Below are 25,690 nucleotides of genomic sequence, written 5' to 3' on the forward strand. Positions count from 1 at the left end.
TGAGACAAAACAGTGATCAAAGCAATTTCAGTACAGTCTGGATGAAATAAAGGAGGGAAAAAAGCTTTTGTTGTAACTTGTAAGCGAATACTCTTTAACAGTTTGAGTTAAAAATTAGACAATGGAGACGTCAAAGCAAAGGTCACCAGGTGGAGGCCTCGCTGAACACGGTGACAGGCGTTTATGATAAAGAATGAAGTGAAAAGAAGAAGAGAAAAGGGGGCGACAGCTGGTGCCTGGACCTACATATATCAGGTGACATTAAAATATATGATGAAAGACCACCTGGAACAATCTGGTGAGATTATTCATGAGGTGCTGACAGCAGCTGTCTGTCGTGTTAGCGGGAGAAGAAAGGATTGAAATATACCCTGAGTCTGTGGGAAGTGCAGGTCCCAGCTGAGGTCTCTGTGTCACATTAACTTCAACTGGGATATTTTGGCAAGGAAAGGCATCGTGGGTGACGAATCCCATGTGGAAACATTTCCGGAAATAACTCTCCTGTGGGGCTTTTTGTGACTGAACCCTCTGGTTCCCACAGAGTCTCAGACAGTCCTGCAATACTTTGATGATTAAGTGATGTTCGGGCAGGAAGCAGTTTTTTGGGAATGATGATTCAAATCCTCTAAATCAATGAGAAAACTGAGAAAAATGAACAGTTAATCTAGTGAGGTGCTGCCTCACAGACAGACTGGAAACTCTAGTTACTTAACTGGCATTTATACCAAGTAGGACAGGTGTTAGGAATCATCAACTCAAAGGCTGAACACATGTCTATATTATCAAGAAAACAACCAGCTTACTTTGAAATTAGTGAATGAATTAAAAAAACACAAATTTGTATTTACACAAATAAAGCTTCAATTAAAGGTCAAGTTTAGAAAAAGAGTCTAATTATAAATCTTGCAAATTAATATGTAAATATATATATAAATGTGCAATATCAAAAATGATTAGACGAAAGTTACAAAATAGAAACTATTGGTATTTAAACAAGACGTGCACTCAGTGGCCAATTTATTAGGCCACATCTACTTTTATGATGCCTATGATGTAAAGCTGTACCTAATAAAGTGGACGCTTTTTTCAATAATGTACCAGTAGATATATGGATGGTAGGGACATGTCCCAGTTATGATTTTTGCAGAGGACAAAATTGTCTTTACCAATGACTGAGCAGGTCTGAGCATAAAAATACAGGGCATATTGCACCTCATATTGATTCAGTAAGGGACAGTGCATTTTATTTATCATTATTATTATTATTATTTTGGAGTTTGCAGTTAGTTTCAGATAACCCTATCAGCATAGCAATAACATAATGCTATAGGGCAACTATGTGTGTTTTTTTGATGACAGAATGACAATAAAGGCATTCTGATTCTGATTAATTCTGATTATAAACTATTATAGTCGGATTTCATGTTTTGAAACGTCAACTATTGCTTAAACTTTGGGTTTTCCTTTCCATAAAAATAGACATTTCCACAAAAAAATGGTGCATAAAACTTCACCAGAATGCAGAAAATGAAGTGACTGACACTCAAAGTTTCCCAGACTCCCCCACAAACTGAAATATGGGAAGTCCACGGTGAGTCTCTCTCACTCACTCACACACACACACACACACTCTAAGTGTTTGTACAGTGAAGGGCAGACTCACTGTTGTCAGACGGGCTGGTGGACAGCAGGTCAGTGCTCAGGCTGCTGCTCTGCTCCGCCAGGTCGATGGCCATCCTGATGTCCTCCACCCACCGCTCCATCTCTGGCGCACAGCTGGACGGAGACAGAGAGGAGGACAGAGAGATACTCTGTGTAAAATTGTTTCTTTATGTGTCTTGTATTGTTTCCATCCATCATTCATAGCAGATGTTTTTAATATACCACCTCCATTTTGTGGTGTTTATTAAAAATTGTGTCATTATTATGTAAAGAAAAGTGTATGTGACTGTAAGTTTGTGTTTGTGTATACCTGGCTGCCACAACTACAGACTGCCGCTGTCCAAACAAGGTGAATGAATGAGGGACTCCCCACTCCTCCTCACTTTCTCTGATCTGGAAAAAACACACACTCCTGAGCTGTAGACCTCAGTCATCCTACATATGGACAATGCATTTACAAAAAAATAACCATAACCTCTTATAACAAAAACATCTGATGTAAAAATAAGTCCTAACATCTAAATAAAACACAATTTTACCCAGTTAATCCTGCACTCTGATGCTTGAAGTGACTTAAATTGTTTTTTTTTAAAAAGCATGTTGTTAATGTAGTATGGTGACGCACCGTCATGCCATACAGAGGCAGCTGGCCGTGAACTTTAAACTGGTTGGTTGGGGTCATTCCTCGACTGGTGTACACCAAGGAATCGCTGAACTGGAGAGGAAAGAACAAAAGAAGAAGTGGGAGTGAGTTCCTCTTTTTCGCTGTCACCAATATTAGATTCTCTTTGAAAAGTTGCTGAAGTGTCACACCAGGAAGAACATCCTCTGCTGAAGGCCCTTCCCTGAGAGCTTGCTGAGGCAACCCAGCCTGATAAATTCCTGTAAGATAAACACAAAAATATCATCAGAAATATGAAAGCAACAGGGAGGAAGCAAAGATACATACGTTTGCAGAATGTTGCAGGTCTTGTCACTGAATAATTTAAGCCTGAAACATTGAACCTGACTATTTAAATAACACCAATGTGAACTCCCTCTCAAAGAAATAAATGTAAGAGTCTAACCCTCCCGGGGATGGCGAGGTTCTCGATGCCGGTCAGATCCTTCTTGAGCTCGAGAAGCTTCTGGAAGTTCTCCATCTTCATCATGGTGCCTTGGACCTGCAGCACCATCTCAGAGATGTCCGCCAGAGCCGCTACAGAGGGATTAAGGAAGATATAAAAGATGGAGATAAAAAAAAAAAAAAGTTACATTTTTATTAGTAGGAGTATGACTTGACTTGTGACTTGCATGATTTTCACCACAGTGACTTAGGACTTGCTTAAGACTTGCACATGTGTGACTTACTCCAACCTCTGTCACATACACAGGAAGCACATATGTACCTCTGGAGTCCCTGAAGTCGTCGTGGGTGGGCGGGTAGTGCTTGCAGAGCCTCTCCAGGATGAGTTTGTAGTGCAGCAAGCGGTGGAGAGGCCTGAGGAGGAAGATGTTGAGGGGCAGGTAGCAAACTCTCTGCTGCTCAAAGTCTCGACACACGGCCTCCACCTTCCGACCGGACCTGAGGGACGAGGAGGAGGAGGAGGGGAAATGCTGCTTTTCAAAAAGCTCCTACATGGCATGGTACTGGTGTTAGCCTTTCTGACACCTGTATTCACCTACCTGCAGGCGCGTTCCAGTTCCACCAGGCACTCTGAGTGTTTCTGAAGATGAACTGTCAACTGCTGCAGACGCAAATGAAAGAATGATTGAGAGAGTGTCTACTTACATCTGAAGGTTTATGGTGTAAAAGAAAATAATAAGAGTGAGGTATAGTTACCCTCAGACCCTGAATGTTCTTCAGGAGAACATCACCAATTCGTTGATAGTCTCCTTTAATGTGGGCATTAGAACGACCCTCCCTAAAGAAGAGCACACACATTAATTGGAGCGCTTCTTTCATGTACAGTAACACCTATTCACCAGTAGGTGTCAGGCTACAGCTACATTTCTCCCACACAGCACTGGAAAATCTTCACTCAATTCCCACAATCCCATTCATCTTACCAGCAAATCCTTGGGCCCTCTCCAAAAACAAGGTTTGTGTGTGTGTGTGTGTGTGTTTGAGTGTGTGTCTCCTCCTGTATGTCATTACAGAAATAACACAGACAAGATTCCCATAGGAGGAAATGAAGACTGTGCACAATTAGTTCCCATGCTCACTCACATTAAATCCCCTTATTTGTGCTTCTTCTTTGAAGTTTTTCATCATATTATTGTGAAACATGATGCATCAAATTAGAAAAGCTTCTTGGAGACACTGCAACATGGTACACATGAGACACTACAGTGGAATGGATGTTTTTCTGCATGGTGAGCCATGATACAATGCTCCTGTCTGTAATCACTTTCTGTCTCCGTGGAAATGCAACAAACTTCAGTTTTCTGAATGAGAACAGACAGATACGGACCACTGAGCCAGCCGCTGCTCCACCTCTTTGAGGAATCCTTGGTGGAACGTGTAGATGGGATCGTAGTTGGCAGAAATCAGGTTCTTCACAGAGTCTGGGAAGGCCTCGTCTTTCCCCGCAGCGCTCTGGAAGGACTACAACAGGCAGAGACAGAAATACAACATTGATTACACATGTGGGCATGTGGAAAAACAGAAAACATGCATCACTTGCAAAATTAAGATTAAAAAAGAGGAGGATCTGACATTTAAATTTTCCGATTCGGACCAACAGTTCGAGTTTGACGGTTCTTACAGTGACATGTGAGAGCCACATTAAAGGAAGCAAGATGCAAGTGGGTCCAGAGTAAAGCAATACACAAGTTTAAGGAGGGATTTTAAGCATTTTTATTAAGTCTGGATGGGCAATTAATCTATTTCTATAAACAGATATGTTTCTACAGAATCTGTGGGCGACAGGACAAGATCTATCACTATTCTGATAATCAAAGAATCATTAGTTACAGTGTAGATGGTAAATAATTTAGGAAAGGGCTTAGACATGATTCCAACAACTAATCTCTGTGAAAGTGACTTTTCCTCATTCACCTACATGAAAAGCAAATACAAGTTGAAGACTGCAGACTGAGGCTGATTTGGCCTTTCGCCCGACAACCTCCATCCGCCCAGGTTAACTGTGACATACAGTACAGGCCAAAAGTTTGGACACACCTTCTCATTCAATGCGTTTTCTTTATTTTCATGACTATTTACATTGTAGATTCTCACTGAAGGCATCAAAACTATGAATGAACACATGTGGAGTTATGTACTTAACAAAAAAAGGTGAAATAACTGAAAACATGTTTTATATTCTAGTTTCTTCAAAATAGCCACCCTTTGCTCTGATTACTGCTTTGCACACTCTTGGCATTCTCTCCATGAGCTTCAAGAGGTAGTCACCTGAAATGGTTTTCCAACAGTCTTGAAGGAGTTCCCAGAGGTGTTTAGCACTTGTTGGCCCCTTTGCCTTCACTCTGCGGTCCAGCTCACCCCAAACCATCTCGATTGGGTTCAGGTCCGGTGACTGTGGAGGCCAGGTCATCTGCCGCAGCACTCCATCACTCTCCTTCTTGGTCAAATAGCCCTTACACAGCCTGGAGGTGTGTTTGGGGTCATTGTCCTGTTGAAAAATAAATGATCGTCCAACTAAAGGCAAACCGGATGGGATGGCATGTCGCTGCAGGATGCTGTGGTAGTCATGCTGGTTCAGTGTGCCTTCAATTTTGAATAAATCCCCAACAGTGTCACCAGCAAAACACCCCCACACCATCACACCTCCTCCTCCATGCTTCACAGTGGGAACCAGGCATGTGGAATCCATCCGTTCACCTTTTCTGCGTCTCACAAAGACACGGCGGTTGGAACCAAAGATCTCAAATTTGGACTCATCAGACCAAAGCACAGATTTCCACTGGTCTAATGTCCATTCCTTGTGTTTCTTGGCCCAAACAAATCTCTTCTGCTTGTTGCCTCTCCTTAGCAGTGGTTTCCTAGCAGCTATTTGACCATGAAGGCCTGATTGGCGCAGTCTCCTCTTAACAGTTGTTCTAGAGATGGGTCTGCTGCTAGAACTCTGTGTGGCATTCATCTGGTCTCTGATCTGAGCTGCTGTTAACTTGCCATTTCTGAGGCTGGTGACTCGGATGAACTTATCCTCAGAAGCAGAGGTGACTCTTGGTCTTCCTTTCCTGGGTCGGTCCTCATGTGTGCCAGTTTCGTTGTAGCGCTTGATGGTTTTTGCGACTCCACTTGGGGACACATTTAAAGTTTTTGCAATTTTCCGGACTGACTGACCTTCATTTCTTAAAGTAATGATGGCCACTGGTTTTTCTTTAGTTAGCTGATTGGTTCTTGCCATAATATGAATTTTAACAGTTGTCCAATAGGGCTGTCGGCTGTGTATTAACCTGACTTCTGCACAACACAACTGATGGTCCCAACCCCATTGATAAAGCAAGAAATTCCACTAATTAACCCTGATAAGGCACACCTGTGAAGTGGAAACCATTTCAGGTGACTACCTCTTGAAGCTCATGGAGAGAATGCCAAGAGTGTGCAAAGCAGTAATCAGAGCAAAGGGTGGCTATTTTGAAGAAACTAGAATATAAAACATGTTTTCAGTTATTTCACCTTTTTTTGTTAAGTACATAACTCCACATGTGTTCATTCATAGTTTTGATGCCTTCAGTGAGAATCTACAATGTAAATAGTCATGAAAATAAAGAAAACGCATTGAATGAGAAGGACACTGAATTGCCATTCTTTGAGCCTCTCTCTTTAAGCCATGAGTGCCATCTAGTGGGCTCAGAAAATAAAGAAAATGCTTCATGAGGCTTCATTTGGCCATCACTACAGGTTGGTGGGTCAGAATGACTGATTCGACTAGAGAGCACAATGACATTTGTTTGCACCAAGGATAACCATCAGCTCGCACACACACTGTGACCCTCCTGGCCCTGAGTGAGTGCACTCCACCCCCCTGACACAGAGGTGTTATATTCCCCTTCAGAGTAAATCACACACGATTATGACAGCCAGCACGGACAGGAGGCCGTCCAGCTGTTTCACAGAAGGACCCAGTGGGAGAGAGGGGAGGGTGACAGCGAGAGAAGAGACGGAGGAGGGAGGAGAGGGTGTGGGATCTCAGGCCTCAGCGGTGCCAGCCAAAGAAAATATTTAAGAGGGTTTATAAAGCGCCAGCGCACGCCTTCCTGCCACATCAAAGAAGGGTGGAAACTACTGTTGGGAAGAAAAACAGCTGAGAGGGTGAAAAAGACACGGCAGAGGGGAATATGATATTTCTGCCTCCACAGCAAGGTCATAGGTCAGCCTAATACCATTAAGGTAATGCAGGCAGGTGCTTAAACCTCTGTTTACTGCCCTCCTGCTGCTGATTTTCCCCTTCTGTGTCAGTAACAGACAGTAAAAACACACAAGTTGAATCCCATAAACAGCGAAGACAAAGTCTGACCCACATTAAGCTGCACTTTTATCCCAGGATTTAAGATGCAGATGTTGTATTTATGCATGCAGAGCGAGTCTGAGAGTGGTTTTACTTGTAAACTAAAGAGCCAGGAGCTAAGGGTCTGTGTAAAGACCAAACAGGACACAAGTTTGCAGACTTTAAAAGGAGGTGAATTATAACACATGCATTGTGAGAAACAAAAGAGAATGTCATTTAAAAAGCACAACTGAAACATGCTCAAAGGGAAGCTGTCATCTGTCCTGCACAGAAATATTCCCATAAAGCTTCAGATGTTTAACCTCAGTTTTATGTCCTGGGCCAAACTAAATGCACATAAAAGCCCATTTTCGGGATGTGAGTGAAACAGTCCAAACACTGGAACAGAAGGCTGGTCTGGTAATCTAATGTAATATTAATGTCACATGACAGAAAAGACCATCAGCTTGTGATTTTGGTTTAACTTTCCCAACAATGAAGCTGTAAAAACACCAACTTCCAGCACAAATCAGCTCTGACTCATCGCCCCAGCACGTGAGCTTTTACAAGACGGACTTCAGCTCAAAATGTCCAGCTTTAAATAACCAGCTTTGACTCACTATTCCAGCAACACGGCTTTAAAGTGACCAAACTTGGCTCGTTGCGTCTCTGGGGGTGTATACTCAAGGGGATGTGTTTACACTTGGCCAGATGAGCTCCTGGTCTTAACACAGACGGCTTATTAAAGTTTTTTCTTCTCTCTATCGTTCGGTTGAGAACGAACGTGCAGTTAGCATCGACATGACAGCAAACACTCATCCTCCTTACCTCTGTGATGACCTGCAGGTCTTTGAGGTAGGTCCGCTCTGTGGTCAACAGCTCCTTGGCGATGAAGTAGGCTTTGTCTGTGGGGAACTTCTGGACAAAAACAGAAAGATGACATCATGCTTTTTTTTATTACCACCCCTGACATCAAGAGGTATCATCTCATGTGGATATGAGAGAATTTTCTCTCCTCAAGAGTTCCTTATTATCAAAACACCATCAATAATCTATGGGATCATGCTCCTCTCTGGGTCCACTTTTATTCATGTGGGCCAAATATGCGTTCTCAAATTCATTCTGATACTAACCCTGTTGACAGAGTGACAGATGTGGACAAGCTCCTGCCTCAGTGATTCATATGTTTTGGTCTTGCCCTTCTCTTTTGGTCCAGTGTTTTTGAAATGTTAGCAGGTGCCCTTTGATCCAACTGCATCAACAGCACTGTTTGGGGTAATACCACATACGGCGGTCCAGCCAAGAATTACAGCAGACCTTGTGGCCTTCTTCATGTTATTGGTGAGATGACTAATATTTCTTTGTTGGAGGTCAACCTCTCCTTCATGAGTCCTGGATCAGACATGCTCTTAAATTTAGTAAACTGGGACAGATTAAGTTCACACAACGTGGGTCTACAGCTAAATTTTTATGGCAATACTTCATTATAATTGACCTTTCGCTAAGCCCCGCCCCTTTGTGATGGTCCGACAAGCTGTCAGAGTAAGCATGGAGCCCACACTGTAACTAACTGCACTCCCTGAAGAAATATTATCATATTTTTGGACAAATGAAACAGTGCTTCCAGAGAGAAGCAGACAGAGGGGTCTGCAGTCTGTGTTTGAAGGATATATCCAGGATGTCAAACTGACTCAGCAGCAACAACAGGTTAAAAAGACAAAGATAGATAGAAGCTAAAGCCGAACTATAGGCTACAGATCACAGTGTGAAAGTGAACCACCACATCACTGCTGATCGCCACACAAGACAATGAATATAAAGGGAAACTTCACTGATATTGAACCAGCTGTGTGGCATCACAGTGTGTGCAGATGAATGGTGTTTGGCTTCACCTCCGTGCTGCTGCCAGCAGCTGGACCTGGATCTCTGGGGGAAATCAAACAACATTCATCTGCGCACACTGTGATGACACACAGCTGATTGAATATCAGCAAAGTTTCCCTGCTTCCCTTCACTGGTTCCTGTACAGCAGGGTCAGTCTTTGTTTCACTGTTATAATCATTAAGAAGCAAAAGCAGCATGTGTATACATTCAGTAGGCTATATCTTCAGTAGCTAGCTAGCTAACCCTACACTTTTCAGGGTCTGATTTTGGTTTTGGAACAGGGAAGAAACGTATATCTTTTTCCAACCTCTCCAGGTAACGAGTATCATTAATACACAACGTGCCCCAGGCACAACATTTAGCTCCAAATCCACAAATCCAGCCTGAAAGCAAAGTAAGTCTGTCAATGGAGCACAGCTGTGTTGTTGTCAGATCCTGGTCTGAGCCGGCCCGATGCTACGTTATGATTGGCCAGTCCGCATCCGGGGGTGGGACTTAGCCAAGGTACAATTGAAACTTGAATCGATTTTTTTTATGGATGTATGTGTAAAAAGTCTGACAGGCAGTCAAAGAGGAAAGGAATGCACATGCACAGGTGAGATTCTCCTACTGTAAATACCCAAGTATGATAACCGTCAATTTGCATAGCTCGGTATACATCACACAGTATATTGAAGCAACCGTACTTTACACGCACCACCTACCCAAACACCATTGCACCCACCCTGGAGGAAGCTATGTCGCACTGCAGAAACTGCTCAAGGAATGTTACAAAGAGCTCAAAGCGTCGACTTGACATCTCAACCCATAGGACTCAAAGGATCCGCCACCTTTGTCCCAGTTGCAGACAACGGAGACACCCCTAGAGGTCCTGTGTCTGTGCCTTCACAGGTCAGAGCCAAGTCTGATGCAAGTCCAAGTCTGAGGAGGCCCCACCCTGGACTTGCCTCTGGGGTACCTGCTGCACGTCCCATGGGTGCTTGATCAGATTGGGATCTGGGGAATTTGGAGGCCAGGTTGATGCCTTGAGCTCTTTGACACGTGCTTTGTTACATTCCTGAGTAGTATTTGCCGTGTGGCACGGTGCATTGTTCTGTTGGGGGGTGGGTAATTTGTCTGTTATGGTGTCTGGGTAGGTGGTGTGTGTCAGGTGGCATCCACATGAATGCCAGGACCCAAGGTTTCCAAGCAGAACATTGCACTGTAATGAGATAATCAATGTTATTCACTTTATCTGTTTAATATGTCAGATTTTCCCTGTTTTTATATCTACCTTCCTCCTCGCCTCGTCTTCATCATCGTTGCGGACACATCCGGCGTCAGTGAGCAGCGGGCTGGTGAGAGGCGATAGCTGCCGTCCCTCAGGACTTTGACCCAAGACACCGATACCGCCCATCCCCTGTCCATTTACAGAGCCGTTGCCGTTAACGACCACATGGGGACTTCCCATCGGGGAGTCCTCTGAACCGGGACTGTCTGGAGGAGGAGAGTAAAAATAGAAAAATGGAAAGAGGAGGGAGACGAGACGAGGGGGGAGAGGAACAGAACAGAGAGTGAGATAAAGGAGAAAATGGTAATCCTGTACTCTCATGAAATTCACTGCCATCCTCCTTATCATTTAATTCTCATGGTGACGGTTTCATTCTTTCCTCAGACACTTCTCAGTGGAGGAAAAGGCTTCTACATCCCTGCATTCAGAAGCTCAAAATCCCCAAATGATTCCTCTAAATGTAACAGAGTGCATGGCGATAAATTTCGAGGTTTGCTACACAATCAATCTGAATCTACGGGTCAGCTGTCATGTTCAGGCATGACAGAAATGCTACAATCACTCAGCTCTGAGGGAGGCTACAGCTACTGTAGTTCTCTACTTGGATTCTCAGCTAAAACATGATTAAAAAACAGTAAAAAAAGGAAAAATAACGGTAAATGTTAAGCAGATGTTAGTAAGGAGCTATGGATTATACAAGTCAGTGTGCATTATAAGGGTCAAAAGAAACAATGCAGTCATGCATATAAAAATGTCAAGTAGAAAATGTAATATATATGCATCCATGAGGACTATATTAGCTTTTTTTAAAAAAATTCCCCTACAATGCACAACAGACATGATGCCTAAAATCATTTGTCTTCTGAAAGGAGTCTGATCTGATTGTAGTTGAAATCTACTTTCACTACAGCTACTTACTACATGGTACTAAGTTGTGACTGTATACTTGCCCAGGTTCAAAGTTTCCAAAGAGTCCACTCTTACACACCAAACTGGATCATGGGTAAAACCATGGCAACCACTGAGTGCAGATCTGTGACGGCGTGTGCTATAAAAGAACTTGACTACTACGACAAAACACACACCACGAGCTGGAGAACATGACAGACACGTGTGCACATGCACAACAAGCGAACAAAAAACGGACAACCTCTACTCTACAGGCTAGCTACCACGACACAAGACAGGGGTGGGTGGGGTCAGGATTCAGGCAGGTTGATGGGTGGGATGTGGGTGTGTTTGAGGGAGGGGGGTACACATCGGATCTTGCTACAGAAAATTCTGGAGTCCCTTTTCTTCAGACATACAAAGTCGTTTTTTTATTGACACTAGTGCACAGAGTTACAGTGTTAAAAAGAGAGATGAAGGGTAAAGAAATAAAACCTCAAAGAAGTCACAAGAAAATAAAATCCAGCGGGTGTTTTGCAATGAAAATAAAAAGGACAGGTGTGCATACAAAGTGTTACAAAGAAAACCAGTGAGTCAGTGCGACTGTAGGCCATACAGAGAGTGTGCGTTAAGGGAAAGATGGTCATTTTAATGCCTTTCTTTTGTGAAGAATATAAAGCCGTCTTGGCGGTTCTTCAGCTACATTTGCAGCAGTTTTGAAAGTATTTGTCGTGATTTTATGCTTTAGAGATGCTGCAAAACTGCTGCAAATCTGAAAATCAGAAACAGCCAGAAAAAGTTTGTATTCTTTCAAAAGAAGTCAGTCAGTAAAAGTGAGTTATGTAAACAGAAAGAGAAGCACAGATGAGATGCTAAAGCGCCACCTTATACCTTTTAAATAATCGAAATTAAAGAAAGTAGTTTGACACGTTGGGAAATATGCTTATTGGGTCTCTTGGCATTAAATCCAGTAAGTATAATTTACCAAAATGTCAAGCTATTTGCTTTAAGCAGCCCGATATCAGTCAAACATGATCACAGCGTGCATACCGCAGAAGAGACTACAATCATTTACCTTTTAAACCTAAAAGATTTGGCTCTGATTAACTTCATTAACATACAAATTACAATATGAGTACAAAATCACAATCTAGGAGTCTGTTACTGTATGTACACTTCATTACAATTACAAAAAGCATCAATGGAATGCTGCAAGTGCTATTTGGTGAAAGTGAAAAAGAAGACGACTCAGCTCCAGTGTTAATGTGTATATGTGCGTCCATCTTCTGACAATACTCAGACTTTCACACCTTACAGAATGCCTCTCAAAGAAATCTGTTTCCACACTTACGTTTGCATTGAGCTTAACTTTACTTGTGTCTGTCTCCCTCCGCCCTCTCGCTCTCCGTTATCAAAAAACACTGGAGTTGAGTCTGTTTTTGTGCACAGCGAAGAAACTTGGGGCAAAAACACAAATGGTTGCTCAATATTTGAGAAAGACAAGGTGCAGTGAATTAATCATGACGGTGGCATGAAAGCTGCAACATCCCACGAGAGGTGAAGAAGGAAAACAGGAAACCTGCACACTTGTAGAGTTGTTACGTTTGTGTTACACTGCACCGAATGCTTCTCAGACATCTGAAACCATTTCTGAGCCCCGCGACACAAACACCAATGTGAGCAAAAACAGAGCAGAATGACAGAAAAGCAGCGACATCGCTCGCCTGGTTAACATGCACTCAAGAGTAAAGAAAAAGAAACTTTTCACCACTGACATGCTTAAAAACAGTGCATTTACAAAGCATGAACATTTGTTCCAGGAAGAAGCAGAAGCTCTGAGGAAAGAAAAGGTTGTTTGGCTTTAGAAGGTAACTACACATGATGAGATGCTGATGGCATTTAATCCAAATTAAGTACATTAAACCCCTTAAATCACTGTTTAAGGGAGCACTATGGCCCCCTCATTTATAGTATACTCATGGAAAAGTGGTTGACAAGGTCAATTAAAAATCCACCTCAGATTTCATATAGTTTCCTAATTCATTCTGAATATGTACAATTTCATTTTAGATTTTTATGCACTGTGAGTCAATCATTCATAAGTGTCTTTAGTTCCAAATTCAGAAATGTATGCATGCTAATTAACAATAACATTTGTACTGCTAGCTATGGAGGTTGAAAAATAAATACAGGAATAAATAAATGTGTAAAAGTCCGGAAATACAGAAACAGATAGATAATGCTGAAATAATATGCATATATGGGGAAATAAATGCAGAGGTTAGGGCCTTTTTAATGATTAAATTTAATTATTTATGTGTTTATAATTATTTATTTCCATATCTATTTCAACTGTTGTTTTTTAAAATGTATTTATTTCTGTATTTTAATTCCTTTTTATGTATATATTTATTTATTTTGATATTAATTTTCTTTAATTATGTCTGTATTTATTTATTTATATATATATATTTACTTATTTTGTTGTTGTTTTTTATTTCTGTATTCACTCCATATTCCTGTCTTTGTTTATATATTTGTTTATATATGTGGGTTTTTTTTAATTCCTGTATCTATTTCCGAATTTACTTTTTTTACTGTTTCTGATTTCATTTACTCCTGTCTGTATTTATACATTTATTTTTGTGTTTATTTATTTGGTCGTGAATTTATTTCTTTTACTCCTAAATTTATTTCCAATTTTTTTTTTTTTACTCCTGTATTTGTTTTTGATTTTATTTATTACTGTCTCTATTTATATATTTATTTATTCATGTTTTTTTATTGCTGATTTTTTTTTACTTCTTTATTTTTTTCAATATTTATTTATGTGTTTTTTTTATTCCTGATTTTTTAACCCCTGAATTTATCACCATATTTATTTGTATTTTTTTTTATTCCTGCCTTTTTTACTCATATATTTATTTCCTAATTTATTTATTCCTGTATTTATTAATACATTTATTTATTTGTTGATACTACTACGTCATATTTTCCATCCTCCATACTAGTCGGCATTTACAGAAAACAAGAAAGCATGTGTTGCAGTGAGCAGACAGCCAGCAAATGACAGTGATTGGGGGATGAAGTGCCAGCACACCTTCAATAAACGTCACTGTAACAGAAGAGAGAACAGCATCCAAAGCAAGTGAAAGATAACAACAGTGAGCTACCTGATTCTGTTTTGTGTGTGGTTGTGGTGCATGCCAGGGGCTGAGCCAAGCAAAGCAGACAGCTGTGGATGGTCACAGGTTTAAGGACGATGGTTGGCGTGTTTGATTATTACTTATTGTGTGTGTGTGTAAGAAAGAAAAAACAAAGATAGAAAGAAATGAAAAATAACCAGCCAGCAGGATGCATCTCCATTAGATATGTAGAAACACACGGAGATTCAGTTATTATCAAAAATACAAATATAAAAAGTTAGGGTCTTCATACTCTCCCTAACATTTTAATTGATGCAAATCTATTCAAATACTTCCACTAACTGTAAATACAAAAGAGAATTACTATAAAAAGTCTCTACAACAAACATCCAAATTACAGTGCAAGTTGCTCACGACAGACGGACAGAAGTGGAAGCGTGAAGAAAGTGCTCCGAAGAAAATCAGCTCGGCCCAAAAGGAGAAAGGCAGATCGGCCGCTAGCTACAGCGTTCCTCCGCCGGCAGACAGCATCACACATTTAACTACCAAGTTAAGTGAACTACTCTACAATCCATTGTCTACCAAGAACATTCTGTACAATCAAAGGGGAATATCTCTCAGCTCAACAATCCGTCTTATCCTTAACACAACCACAAACTCTATATAACATCTGACGGAAGATAGTTTCCCCCTTTAAACCTCCATTTAAATCCCTTAATGAACACCAGCTATTATCTTAAAGCCCTCCTATTGCACACGACAAGAGTGAAATAATTATAATGAGAGTCAAAGTTACATTAGGACACTAAATATTCTTACAAACAAGAGCTCGATTAAGGGATAATGACCAAGAAAGTCAACAGCTTTCAGAACAAGCTATCAACGCCACCTTAAAACCTATTTAACTCGTGCTTCAACACCTTAATATCTCAACAACAAGAATTTACAAAAAGTGAGCTACAATCAGCAGAATCCTACTTTGTCCTTAACAGATTACAGACATGAATGCTATCAAATGATTCTTGAATATAATGAGGAAGAACTGCAGAAATAATCTTCCCCACAAAATCTACGATTCTACACATGAATGTCTTCCTTTAGATTTCCTAACATCCCTACATAGCATCTTTCATCTGCACATACATCTACACTGAATATACAGTTATGGCACATTGTAAGGAAGGTGACCTACAGTGGATTGATTCTTTAGCTGTACAGAAAACTGGCTGAGGTGCCTCCAGGCTTCTAGGACTGATTCTCCCTCTGACAAACAGCCAGCCAAAGTGTTTACTATGTGTAAGGCTAGATTAAAGTCAGCAGTTTGCATACAAAATTCAATAATAAGGTTACCGACTAATCTAAAAGTAAGTATTCACAGTTAACAAACCCACAACACATGTGAGAAATGTCAATTTTCAGACTCCAAAAACGTGTTAGAACCTTTGTACAAAATGAGAGTTTGTTGTGTATCATAGCCAGCCTAGGGTAAACAGGTGGACTAACTCTATAGCATCGCCATTCACAGTTGTGTACTTCCTCTATGTCAATAACTACCAGTAGCTAGGTGGCTACACACCTGTAGCTTTACACAGTAGATTATCTGTAGGTTATTAGGGCTGGGCAGTATATCAATATCAATTAGATTTTGTCTTTTCCTGGTTTTAAGGTGCTTTCACACCTAACCTGTTTGGTTCCGTTAAATCAAACTCAGGTCTGTTTGCCTGGTTAGTACAGTTCTTTTAGCCTGGTGTGAAAGCTGTCAATCGAACCCAGGTGTGGATCGAACAACCGCTTGAAAAAGTGGGTCTCAGTCCGTTTCCAAATAGACTCCAGTGTGGTTTATTTATCCTGTGAAAGCAAACCAACCATCCACAGGATTTTACGAGAGCAGATATGTGATTTTAGCGTGACTTCAAAAGATGAAGTACGAGCAAATCATCTGCTGATTGTGAAATTTGTCCGCTATCTGATAACTGACTCTAAAGGCCATGTAAAGCTGTATAAAATACCTCCTTTACATCCTGTTTCTATGTCATTACTCAAAATGTGCCGCTGATTTGCAGTCTATTAATAGCCCACTGGTAACTATAATCAACGATGCTATGCTTGACTATAATAAATATTTTCTGTGTGAGCTCTTTGTGACTCCAAAGAACCCAAACATCAGAAGCGTTAAAGTGCTGCATGAACTTATGGTCGTCACCAGAACTTGATTTCCCCAGATGGGTCTGAGGACGCAGTGACCAAATGAACCGCACTACAGGTGTGAAAGCACCCTGAAAGACTGCATTACAGTAAAGTGATGTAATTTTCCAAACTTATTGGACTTTTCTACTTTTGCCTTCACCTACTTAGTTAATGTATCAGCATTACTGATCGTGATATATCAACAGACTCATTGTGCAAATATTTTGTAAAAACCCAACAATATTGTCACAATATCGATATCGAGGTATCTGGTCAAAAATATTGGGATATTTGATTTACATCGCCCAGCCCTGCTCTACACTAAACTGAGATGTTACCATTGTGACGTAACAGGATTATATTTGTTGGGAATGACAATGTTTAAAAATGAGCCCGAACTACCCTTCAACAGCTGAAAACTCGCCCTCCTATATCTTCCTCATTAAAGCGGTAGCACCCTTCCTCCTCCTCTCCCTCACCATCCTCACCCTCCCCCAGCTGGAGACTCCCAAAGGAGAACTTGCTCCGAGGCAGCGGGGATGAGTTCACGCCGTTCGAGTTCACCGAATTCATCGAGCTAACAGCAACAGGGTTGCCGTACATCAATGGCTGGCTGTACGCGCTGCTACCAGTGTCTGACTCTGTGTCGCTGGTGTCGGTGCCGCTGCTGGTCGATCCGTCGATCATCTGGACCGGCTGGTTTACATTGTTGTTACGAGTGGGGTTGTTATTGGGCTTTCCCTGACGGCCGAACAACCGCTGCACCGTGTTGGAGCGCACCTGACCTGGAACCATGAGGTTCCCTGCATGATTGCCGTTAGTTATAATCATTCTCCGCTCCACTGGGGCAGAACATGGTGCTTGGGCATGCAGCCCGGAGCGGTGAGGGTCATGCTGGTGGATGGGGGTGGATGTCAGCTGGCTGAGAATGAACGGATCAGTATCAGAGCGGTTTCGCATGTTGTTGTTGTGATATGGTTTGGCGAAATGTGGCGGTGTGCGGTTTGGGGTGATCGGGGAGTAGCTACCGTAGTGGTTTGGTGGCTGGGATGGCGGCAGGGGAGCGGGAGTCTCCACTGGGATGACTCCTGGACGTTTACTGAAATAATGGCCGCCATCATCCCAACGTGGGGCTGAGCGCTGCTGGCTGTGACCATTAGTCATCTCAGAGTGACTGAGAGAGCTAGTGCGGTGGTGGAAGCTGCTGACCACCGGGCTGGAGCACTGACTACGAGTCCCAGTGCCTAACGGTCGCCCTGCCGCTGCGCCTCGCTTGTCTCGACCCTGAAAGATTTCGTCCAGCAGCGTACTGTGGAGTGGCAGGCGGCCATGAAATGAACCCCCGTTGGTCAGAATTTCCTCATCTGTAAGCTCATGACTCCCGTTAAACTTGTTAGACACTGGAGACTGATCTACAGCACTTCTGTTACCCAGCATACCTTGCTGCTGCTGTTGATGCTGTTGCATCAGCCCCTGGTGATTGGTGTGGTAGAACCCATTTACAGCCCCAAACAGACTTCCAGTTTGCCCCCCATTGCTACTGCTACCTCCTTGCTTAATATCATACACACGAGGCTCATCCGCATTGCTGTTGTTTGTGGTGCTGTGGCCCCTGGGAGCCCTGTTGTTTTTTGTCACATCACATTCACTGTCTATGTCGCTGCAGTCTATGTAAGGAATAGAAGAGTTGCTGCCTTTGTTTGCCCTGCAGGATGGACCTGGTTGGAGGAACTGTGAGTCCGGCGCTGATCCAGTGCCATGGTGGTTCTGTCGGGGCTGAACCGGGTCTGAGCCGGGCGCTGCCAGGATATCGTGGAAGCCATTGGTGGTTGATGTGGCCGCTGGAGGCTCCTCCGCGCTGTTGCATTCAGCTCGATGGCTCAGTCTGGTTGAGTCAGGCTGGTCTGCCAACTGGACACACATGGCACTCTGTGAATGAGGGAAGGGAAGAAGAGCAACGGGTTGAGGAAGACAAAAGGAGACAGTTGAGAAGAAGCCTTTTAAACTCCAATTTAACTGGGCTCATTAAAGTGAATTCCTCACTCTGAATAAAGAGGGCAAAGAGAAAGCACACACTGAAACACACTCACTGCCCAGAGCTGCTTGGGACAAAAACAGCTTTGTACTTTTGGCCACAGAGCAGCTCCAGATTTAAGAGATAGAAAGAAGAAATAAAAACAGACACAAAACATCTGCAGATGTGTACCACCAGTTAGACAGAAAATTAAAACTAATGCAAGCAAAGAAACAAGACTATGGGGGAATAAAGGTCAGTGTCATAAAGACTTTTCTCAGTGTTTGGATTTTCCATTCACCATGGAGGCATGCCAGAAAACAAAGTTTGGTGGGCTAAAGTATTCCCTAAAGTATTCCTTTAAAGTGTGCATCACCTCTTTTGGCACTTGCGATCTGAAGGATGATGACTGAGGGGACATGCTGCTGTTGGACAGAACCTTACTGTGCTTCCTGAAAAGAGAGAAGGGGACAGATGAGGTCTCACACAATAATTGCAGTTTCCGTTGTTGGAATAATCTAATCAAAGGGGGAGCTTCACCTTTCAAATGGGAGTTTTTTGAGCTCTGAGTCTTTCACATAATCGATGATCTGCTTCTGGGTTCGACCGCTGCAGATACAAAGAGAGAAAAGCAACTGATGAAGAAGCAATTTAAGACAAGTAGTTGTTTCCTATCCTTCCCTTTCTGTCCTTTCCTAACCTGAACCGGAACGAGGATCCTCTGGTGAAGAGGATGGGCTTGGGTTTGGGCTTGGGCTCCTCAAAGAGCCTGAAGAAGGCGTGATACTCTACACAGATCTTCCAGAAGACCTTACAGCAATCCCTGCTGGCCATGGCAAACTCCAGCGTGTCGTGGTGGGCGTTCTGCTGGAAGACGCAGAGGCAGATGTAAGTACAGACAGAGTAAAGGAAAAGACTGAGAACAAGAGTTAAAAAATGAGGGAAAATAGAAAAAGATAAATGCTTTATGCACTTACAGCGGGGTCTGCTCTCAGCTTGATTAGGAACCTTTTGCGTTTGAAGCTGAGCTTGCGAACCTTGGACCAGTTGAAGGAGTTAATTTTCGTGTAGCCCTGAATAAAGGAGAAGACAATATGAGGAGCTGATTAATATTCATTAAAAAGTCATTATCTTACAAGAGAAATGATAAATTGGATGAATTCTCAACGGAAAGTTCAAAAGTAATTCTATCAGCTTGACTCCTGCTGGCAGTTTCTAAGCATACAATAATATACTTTCCATATCCCAAAATCTATATTCCTATAAATCAAAGGCACACTTAATTGTCCGTAGGTGTGAATGTGAGTGTGAATGGTTGTCTGTCTTTATGTGTCAGCCCTATGATAGTCTGGCGACCTGTCCAGGGTGTACCCCGCAACGAATGAATGAATTTATGGATTCACCTGGAAAACCAGCACCCCAACATGCGCCACAGCCAGACTGAGCTTAGTCCCCTCTCGGTCCTTGGCTGGGTGCAGACGAACGCCATACATCTCCAACCGCCGGGCAATTTCCAGCAGCTGGTAGTCTGACTCTGCAGGAGTCTGTCCGCTGTGGAGGAGAGTGATCAATCAGTCCACTGATGATCCATTAATCAATGTACCAATCAATCAGCAGCTCATGAAAATAAGCTTAAATAAGAAAAAAAATCATAATCATCTTATTTTTCTGTTTTGTTTGCTTGTCGATAAAATGTCTCCACAGATGTAGGTGGGCACTTGGGGCTGTTACTATGGCAACAATTATAAGAATGATTTGTCATCATTTACCCCTCACCAAGTGGTCATGTGTTATTATTTGTACTGTATATATAAGCTGTTAGACGCGACCCATCCCAGGTTTCTCCTCCAGATTTATTGTGAGTGCAGAAACAACAAACAGTCTTAAAATACACCACGGGATCAGATGGCAGCACCCACTGCGGGGCGGAAAGAAATCTGCCACAAAAGAAGTTTGTTTCCTCACAAATCTGAAAATAGCTTCCTGTTTCCTGTATGAGCTGCTGAATTAGCCACTTCCTTCCTGCGTCGGCTCGAGGAGGCTGAGGGATTGGAGAGGAGGAGGGGAGTGTGTGGTGCAGAGTGTGACCATGACAAATAATCAACAAGTCTGTGGTTGGTTTCCAGCTGCCATCTGTGGTTAAGTTTGAGGTTTTCGGGGGATTTGCATCGGCAGGAAACAAGGAAATGCATTTGTCATGTATTTGCAAACAGCGGCGGGGAAAGCACAGCTATAACGTAAATGAGAGGTGTGTTGTGTGAGTGTGTGGTCCCTGGGGCACGGAGGGAGTGAAATGTGGCGTGTTTGCAGATAGCCACCTCTGCGGGGAAGAGATTAAAAGTGTGTGTTTGTGCGTGTGTGTGTGAGCAGTTGCGGTTAAAGAGATAAACATCACTGCAGGAGAGAGACTTAATATTATGGGCTGGGTGTAATTGTGTAATGGGCGTGTTTGTGAGCTCATGTTTGAATAAACAGATACACATCTATGTGTGTGTGACATGCTGTGGAAGCATGTGACTGTGTGTTTATGTGGAAAACAATTTCTCCTGACACCTTCAAGCTTAACGCCACGCAGAAACTGATCCCTAGTCAGACTAACGCTCGGCTCAGTATTGTTTTGCGAGCGAGGATAATCTCGGGCAGCTGTTTACAGATAAACACTGCTGCTAATGTAACTGGGTGGTTCAGTATGCAACTTAAACAAGAGCCATGTGGAAACGTAAAGCCTGCAGCACACTGAGAATAAAAGCATGAGACGTCTTGTGTCCACTTTCTAAAATTAAACACATTTGCATATTTATAGATTTTGGATATTTAATTGACAGAAAAAAAGGGAGTAGTTGTGCTTACTATTAGTAGTAGTTGTATTACTTAATTTGACTTTTTTGTGTAACACTAAATCAGATACAAATTATTAAGGAAAGCAGTTTATTTTAATATGCCTTAAATCATCTCTTGAGGTGATCTTTAATTTAAAAGTACACCTAAATCTCACAGTGGAGGTAAAACACTGTACTGAGCAATTCTATAAAAAGCATACTGCTATATTTCTGTTAGAGACAAGTCAAATTATTGATTAGGATTGACAACAGATTATATTTAAAAAAAATGGACATAGCCACCGTGACGTCACCCATTGGTTTGTGGACTGTTTTGAAGCCAAGATTTTAGCTTTTTAGCCATCTCCATCTTGGATTTTTGAAGCCAGAAGTGGCCATATTTGGACAGGACAGGAGGTTTGCTTGGTAATCACGGCACATTTCTAGTCATAGTTAGGAGGCAAGGCAAGGGGGAAAGTGGCCTGTAATTGCTGGGAAAGGTCAGTTTTTAGATAGCAGACACTATTCCATTTACTCAAGATATTATTACCCCTTTAAAAGCTGAGCAAATTGGCTTGGGTTCTTTCAAAAACACAAAACAAAACATTTTGTTCTCATATCCCATTTATAAACTCTGCAGCTTCTATGTGTCTCAACAAAGGCGGTTGCTGACAGGTGGCTGAATGAGACAACAGAACATCATCACGCTGTGCCACGCTAAACACAGCTTTACAGTCTTGTTATGGTGGTGACGTGAAGTCATGCAACGGTAGTGTAAGTTAGTTTGTAGCCTCACCATAGCATTTTACTTGCGATTGGATTTAGGCTTCAGTCATCATGAAAGTGGTGTTTACTTGTGAAGATTATCTTACTGAACAAAACGTTTGTTTGCTACAGAGCTAACTTCCAGCAATAATCCAAAATGGAAAAATCCCATAGGCTTTTTGACGAGGGAACTAGTGTGGTGCTAACTTCTGCGTCAGCTTACAGAAAAACATCCTCCCTTCTATACAGCAGTGATACTCAACTTGTGGTTCCCGATATTGTGCCACGTGGCCCCCCAACCATTTTCTAATTCACAGTGAAAATGTTTATTGATTCACATTTGAGTTTTTTTACCTTTTAATTTACATCAGGTGCATAAAAAAACATAAAAATACAACTACTTTATCAAAAAACGTGCCAGAGGAGGATCTCCCAGACTCCCCAGTGTATGTCCACACTAAGCCCAGAGTGTCCTCAATTCACAGAAACGCCCATACACTCGTGTGGGGCTGCTGCGGTGGCCCCTGGCCTCCTGTTATTTTGCAAAAGAGGCCCCCAGGCAAAGCAAGTTGAGTTTCCCTGCTATACAGAATGTACTTATATTTCTTTATATGAAAAGAAAGGGAAAAAACAGGAGCCGTTGTTATTTATATGTTACTAAGCAATGGTTTTATTGGTCTAGTCCACTTGAGATCACACTGGGCTGTTTGTGTCCATGCGTGCCTGTGCTTTACACTCACTGAATGCATGTGTGGACATGTATGTGATAACTTACACATGCTTGCGGTGGCATTCAGTGATCTTGTCTCTGATGGCGTCCTGGTCGGGCAGGTACTTATTGTGGAGGAGATGCTGCCAGCTCTGGGTCTCATCAAAATCTCCTATCTCGGCTGGAGGAGTGGGGAGAAGAGGACGGAGAAGGAGACAAAGAGAGGTGGAAGAGAGGTGAGATTCATTATTTATGTGGAGTGACAAAGAAGAGGGAAAAAAAGGTGAGAAAACAGAATAAGGATGAAGCGTTAAAAGACAGATAAAGACAGGTGTGCAAGCGAATGCAGTAAAAAAGTAAATATGCATTGATTTATTTTCCTTGTCTCTATTCTACTTAATTTTTTTATTCATAACCCATCCTAATCTATCCTGCTGTAGATCAGATGAAGTGTGCTGATGCGTGCGTCTCCCATCTGTCCAATACCAGCGATAATAAACCCTCATCCTGTACTGTACCACCCCGCAGGTGCACATACAGGCTTCAGCACTGACGGTTACCACGGTAACCAAGTGATATTCTTTAGCATGCTGTGCGGTAGGCCCCGCCACTGTCTGCAAGACTGAATTGAATCCATAAATTCTACATCCTTCAGGTATGGTGCTGAATAACAAGGGCTGCTGCGGCGGAGACAGATGGTTTGACAAGCAGGTGCCCGGAGGCAAAAAATAAAGTGTTCATTTAATTCAAATATCTAAATATAAAGGGGGTACTGATGCTTTATGTAACGGAGAAGACAATGGAATAAAGAAAGAAGGGCAGGAGGGTAACATGAGATGGAAACATGATCTCATACTGGTAAAAATCTGCACTGCTGGAATGAAATGAATCCCAACAAAGGATGAGATCCTTTTCCTATTAATGTTATTATAAGTGCTATTATGCTTTAACTTATTTCTGTCATAATGGTAAGATGTCAAATGTTCACATTAAATGTGCCCAAAAAAATCAAATAATGAGGTAAATGTATGTAGCTTTCAAGCTCAGCATTCTGAGTACCTGAGCGTTTTTTATACATGCGAGACAAGCTGACATCAGGGGTGACTTACGTAGCCCACGCTACATTTAGCTATATGCTAACGTCATCATTTCTCTCTGATTCAGATCATGCTGTTAAATGTCAGAATGTGTAAAGAAGCTTTAATTGTTGATATTTAACAGGAGACAGTGCCGCTGTACATAGTCAAAGTAAACTGCTACATATAGCATCATGCTATCATAAGGAAAATGTAATCTTGGTTGCTGGTGTTCTTAATTTCTTCCTGATTTTGGCTAATATTCCTGTTGGAACTTGTCTGGTTGTGTTCAGCAGCTTTTATTGTTGATTTTTCAAAGTAGAAAGCGCCAATATTCTCCGTTACAGTCCTTCCCTTGGCTGCAAGTATGCTGCTAATTGTAGCTACATGCTAACATCAGGGGAATAGTCATCCAGGTTGTCAATGTTGTTAATATCTCTCCAATTTCAGACCTTATTCCTGCTCGAAAATGTCCAGTTGTGCTGAGAAGCTTTTATTGGTGATTTTTAACGAGAGAAAGTGCTGTTATTGTTGCAAGTACACTGCTACTTGTACCTATGTGCTAACGTCAAGGGAACCTTTAACATATGCCCACTGTGTTTAGAAGCTTTCAGTGGCAATTTTTATGGTAGAAAGTACAGCCATTCTCTATTACTGTCATTGCCCAGCTGCAATGATGGTGCAGAGATGCCAAAATGTGGACGACCCAGAAATGCTAACCAATGAGAGCAGAGAGAGGGTAGCTAAAAGAGACAGGAGCTAAAACGGAGAATCTGAGACAGAGGGTGACAACAGGCATTCCTGCACAGTATGAACAAAATAGTGGGTTTTTTTTTACTATTAAAGCATGTAAACATACTCTCATAGAAACCCAAAATATCAGTGTGCCTGAGAAAGAGTTTAATAGACCCTCTTTAAGTGTTCAACTAAACTAGCCATGGTAAGTGCTGCTGAAATAGCCCCCAAAGGAAAATCTGTCATGTGTTTGTGTATATTTCCACATGCTTTTCCTTTAAACTGGGTCCCACGGTGAGACTATAGTCCCGTCAGACATGGACTATGTAAAACAGCAGGCTTCATCAAGCTGTTAAAGTGATGTGTTTTTGTTATTCAGACATTAATTGTATGTTGCGGCTTTATTGAACCCTAACTCAAGCATTTACAGCGTGATATTTGTCACCTGGTGTGTGAGAGGAAATGGTGAGAACAGTGAAGCGCAATACAAATTTATATTATCAAAGCCGTGTTTTATTTTTCTTTCACATGCAGCATCTGTGATGGATTTTAAACAAACTACAGTGTGTGTTGCACTTACACTGGATGATGTGGGAGACCATGAGAGCAGCGCTGGTGTCGTTACAGATGAGACGACCGCAGGCCAGATCGCGTTTTATCTGCAGGGCAAACAGATACCTAAAGACAGAGAAAGAATAAAAGATGCAGCAGACAGAAATAGAAAGGAGTGTGGGAGGGAAAAGAGTTGGAAAGCAAGGAGGTAAAAAAGGTTATTAGGTTAATGCAAGCTTTATACACTCGGCTGTCAAAAGCACCGTCAGACTGCTGGCATTTACACTGCTGTTGATTTACATCTACTGACTTCAGACCAATCCCTAATTGAGTTTATGCCTTTTTCTGTTAATCATTATACAGTCAGCTACTATAATATGACCTGGATCTCATAAGTATGCACATGTTGCCAGGTCATGATGCAGCATTTTAGTCAAGAAACAGCAGAGACGGCACTATAAAGAAGACTTTAGTGCAGCGAGACAGCTGACCTCAAAACCTACAATCAGCTCAAAGACAAAACACAATCATAAATTCAGTCTGCTGTT

The 25,690-nt window shown here is 42.0% G+C and overlaps 1 protein-coding gene across 4 annotated transcripts in view; it reads right to left on the reverse strand.

Annotated features, from left to right (window-relative positions):
* The window catches only part of LOC117249740 (FERM, ARHGEF and pleckstrin domain-containing protein 1-like), an 86,604-nt gene that overhangs the window by 6,329 nt on the left and 54,585 nt on the right, over positions 1 to 25,690 (reverse strand). The window contains exons 6-24 of one of the 4 annotated variants that reach the window (XM_033615433.2): positions 25,171 to 25,268; positions 22,846 to 22,960; positions 19,890 to 20,037; positions 19,464 to 19,559; positions 19,187 to 19,353; positions 19,027 to 19,095; positions 18,863 to 18,938; positions 18,191 to 18,401; positions 10,255 to 10,457; positions 7,926 to 8,015; positions 4,116 to 4,249; positions 3,485 to 3,566; positions 3,328 to 3,389; positions 3,051 to 3,226; positions 2,730 to 2,860; positions 2,476 to 2,544; positions 2,288 to 2,377; positions 1,973 to 2,055; positions 1,664 to 1,776 (exon numbers count right to left, since the gene is read on the reverse strand). In XM_033615433.2, coding sequence (XP_033471324.2) covers positions 1,664 to 1,776; positions 1,973 to 2,055; positions 2,288 to 2,377; positions 2,476 to 2,544; positions 2,730 to 2,860; positions 3,051 to 3,226; positions 3,328 to 3,389; positions 3,485 to 3,566; positions 4,116 to 4,249; positions 7,926 to 8,015; positions 10,255 to 10,457; positions 18,191 to 18,401; positions 18,863 to 18,938; positions 19,027 to 19,095; positions 19,187 to 19,353; positions 19,464 to 19,559; positions 19,890 to 20,037; positions 22,846 to 22,960; positions 25,171 to 25,268 — 2,213 coding nt within the window. Of the gene's footprint in view, positions 1 to 1,663; positions 1,777 to 1,972; positions 2,056 to 2,287; positions 2,378 to 2,475; positions 2,545 to 2,729; positions 2,861 to 3,050; positions 3,227 to 3,327; positions 3,390 to 3,484; positions 3,567 to 4,115; positions 4,250 to 7,925; positions 8,016 to 10,254; positions 10,458 to 15,928; positions 18,402 to 18,862; positions 18,939 to 19,026; positions 19,096 to 19,186; positions 19,354 to 19,463; positions 19,560 to 19,889; positions 20,038 to 22,845; positions 22,961 to 25,170; positions 25,269 to 25,690 lie in introns of those variants that run through there. The other 3 variants (XM_033615435.2, XM_033615434.2, XM_078165924.1) reach the window with 3 other exon arrangements.

The sequence above is a fragment of the Epinephelus lanceolatus genome, chromosome 24, assembly GCF_041903045.1.
Source record: "Epinephelus lanceolatus isolate andai-2023 chromosome 24, ASM4190304v1, whole genome shotgun sequence".
Lineage (NCBI taxonomy): Eukaryota > Metazoa > Chordata > Actinopteri > Perciformes > Serranidae > Epinephelus > Epinephelus lanceolatus.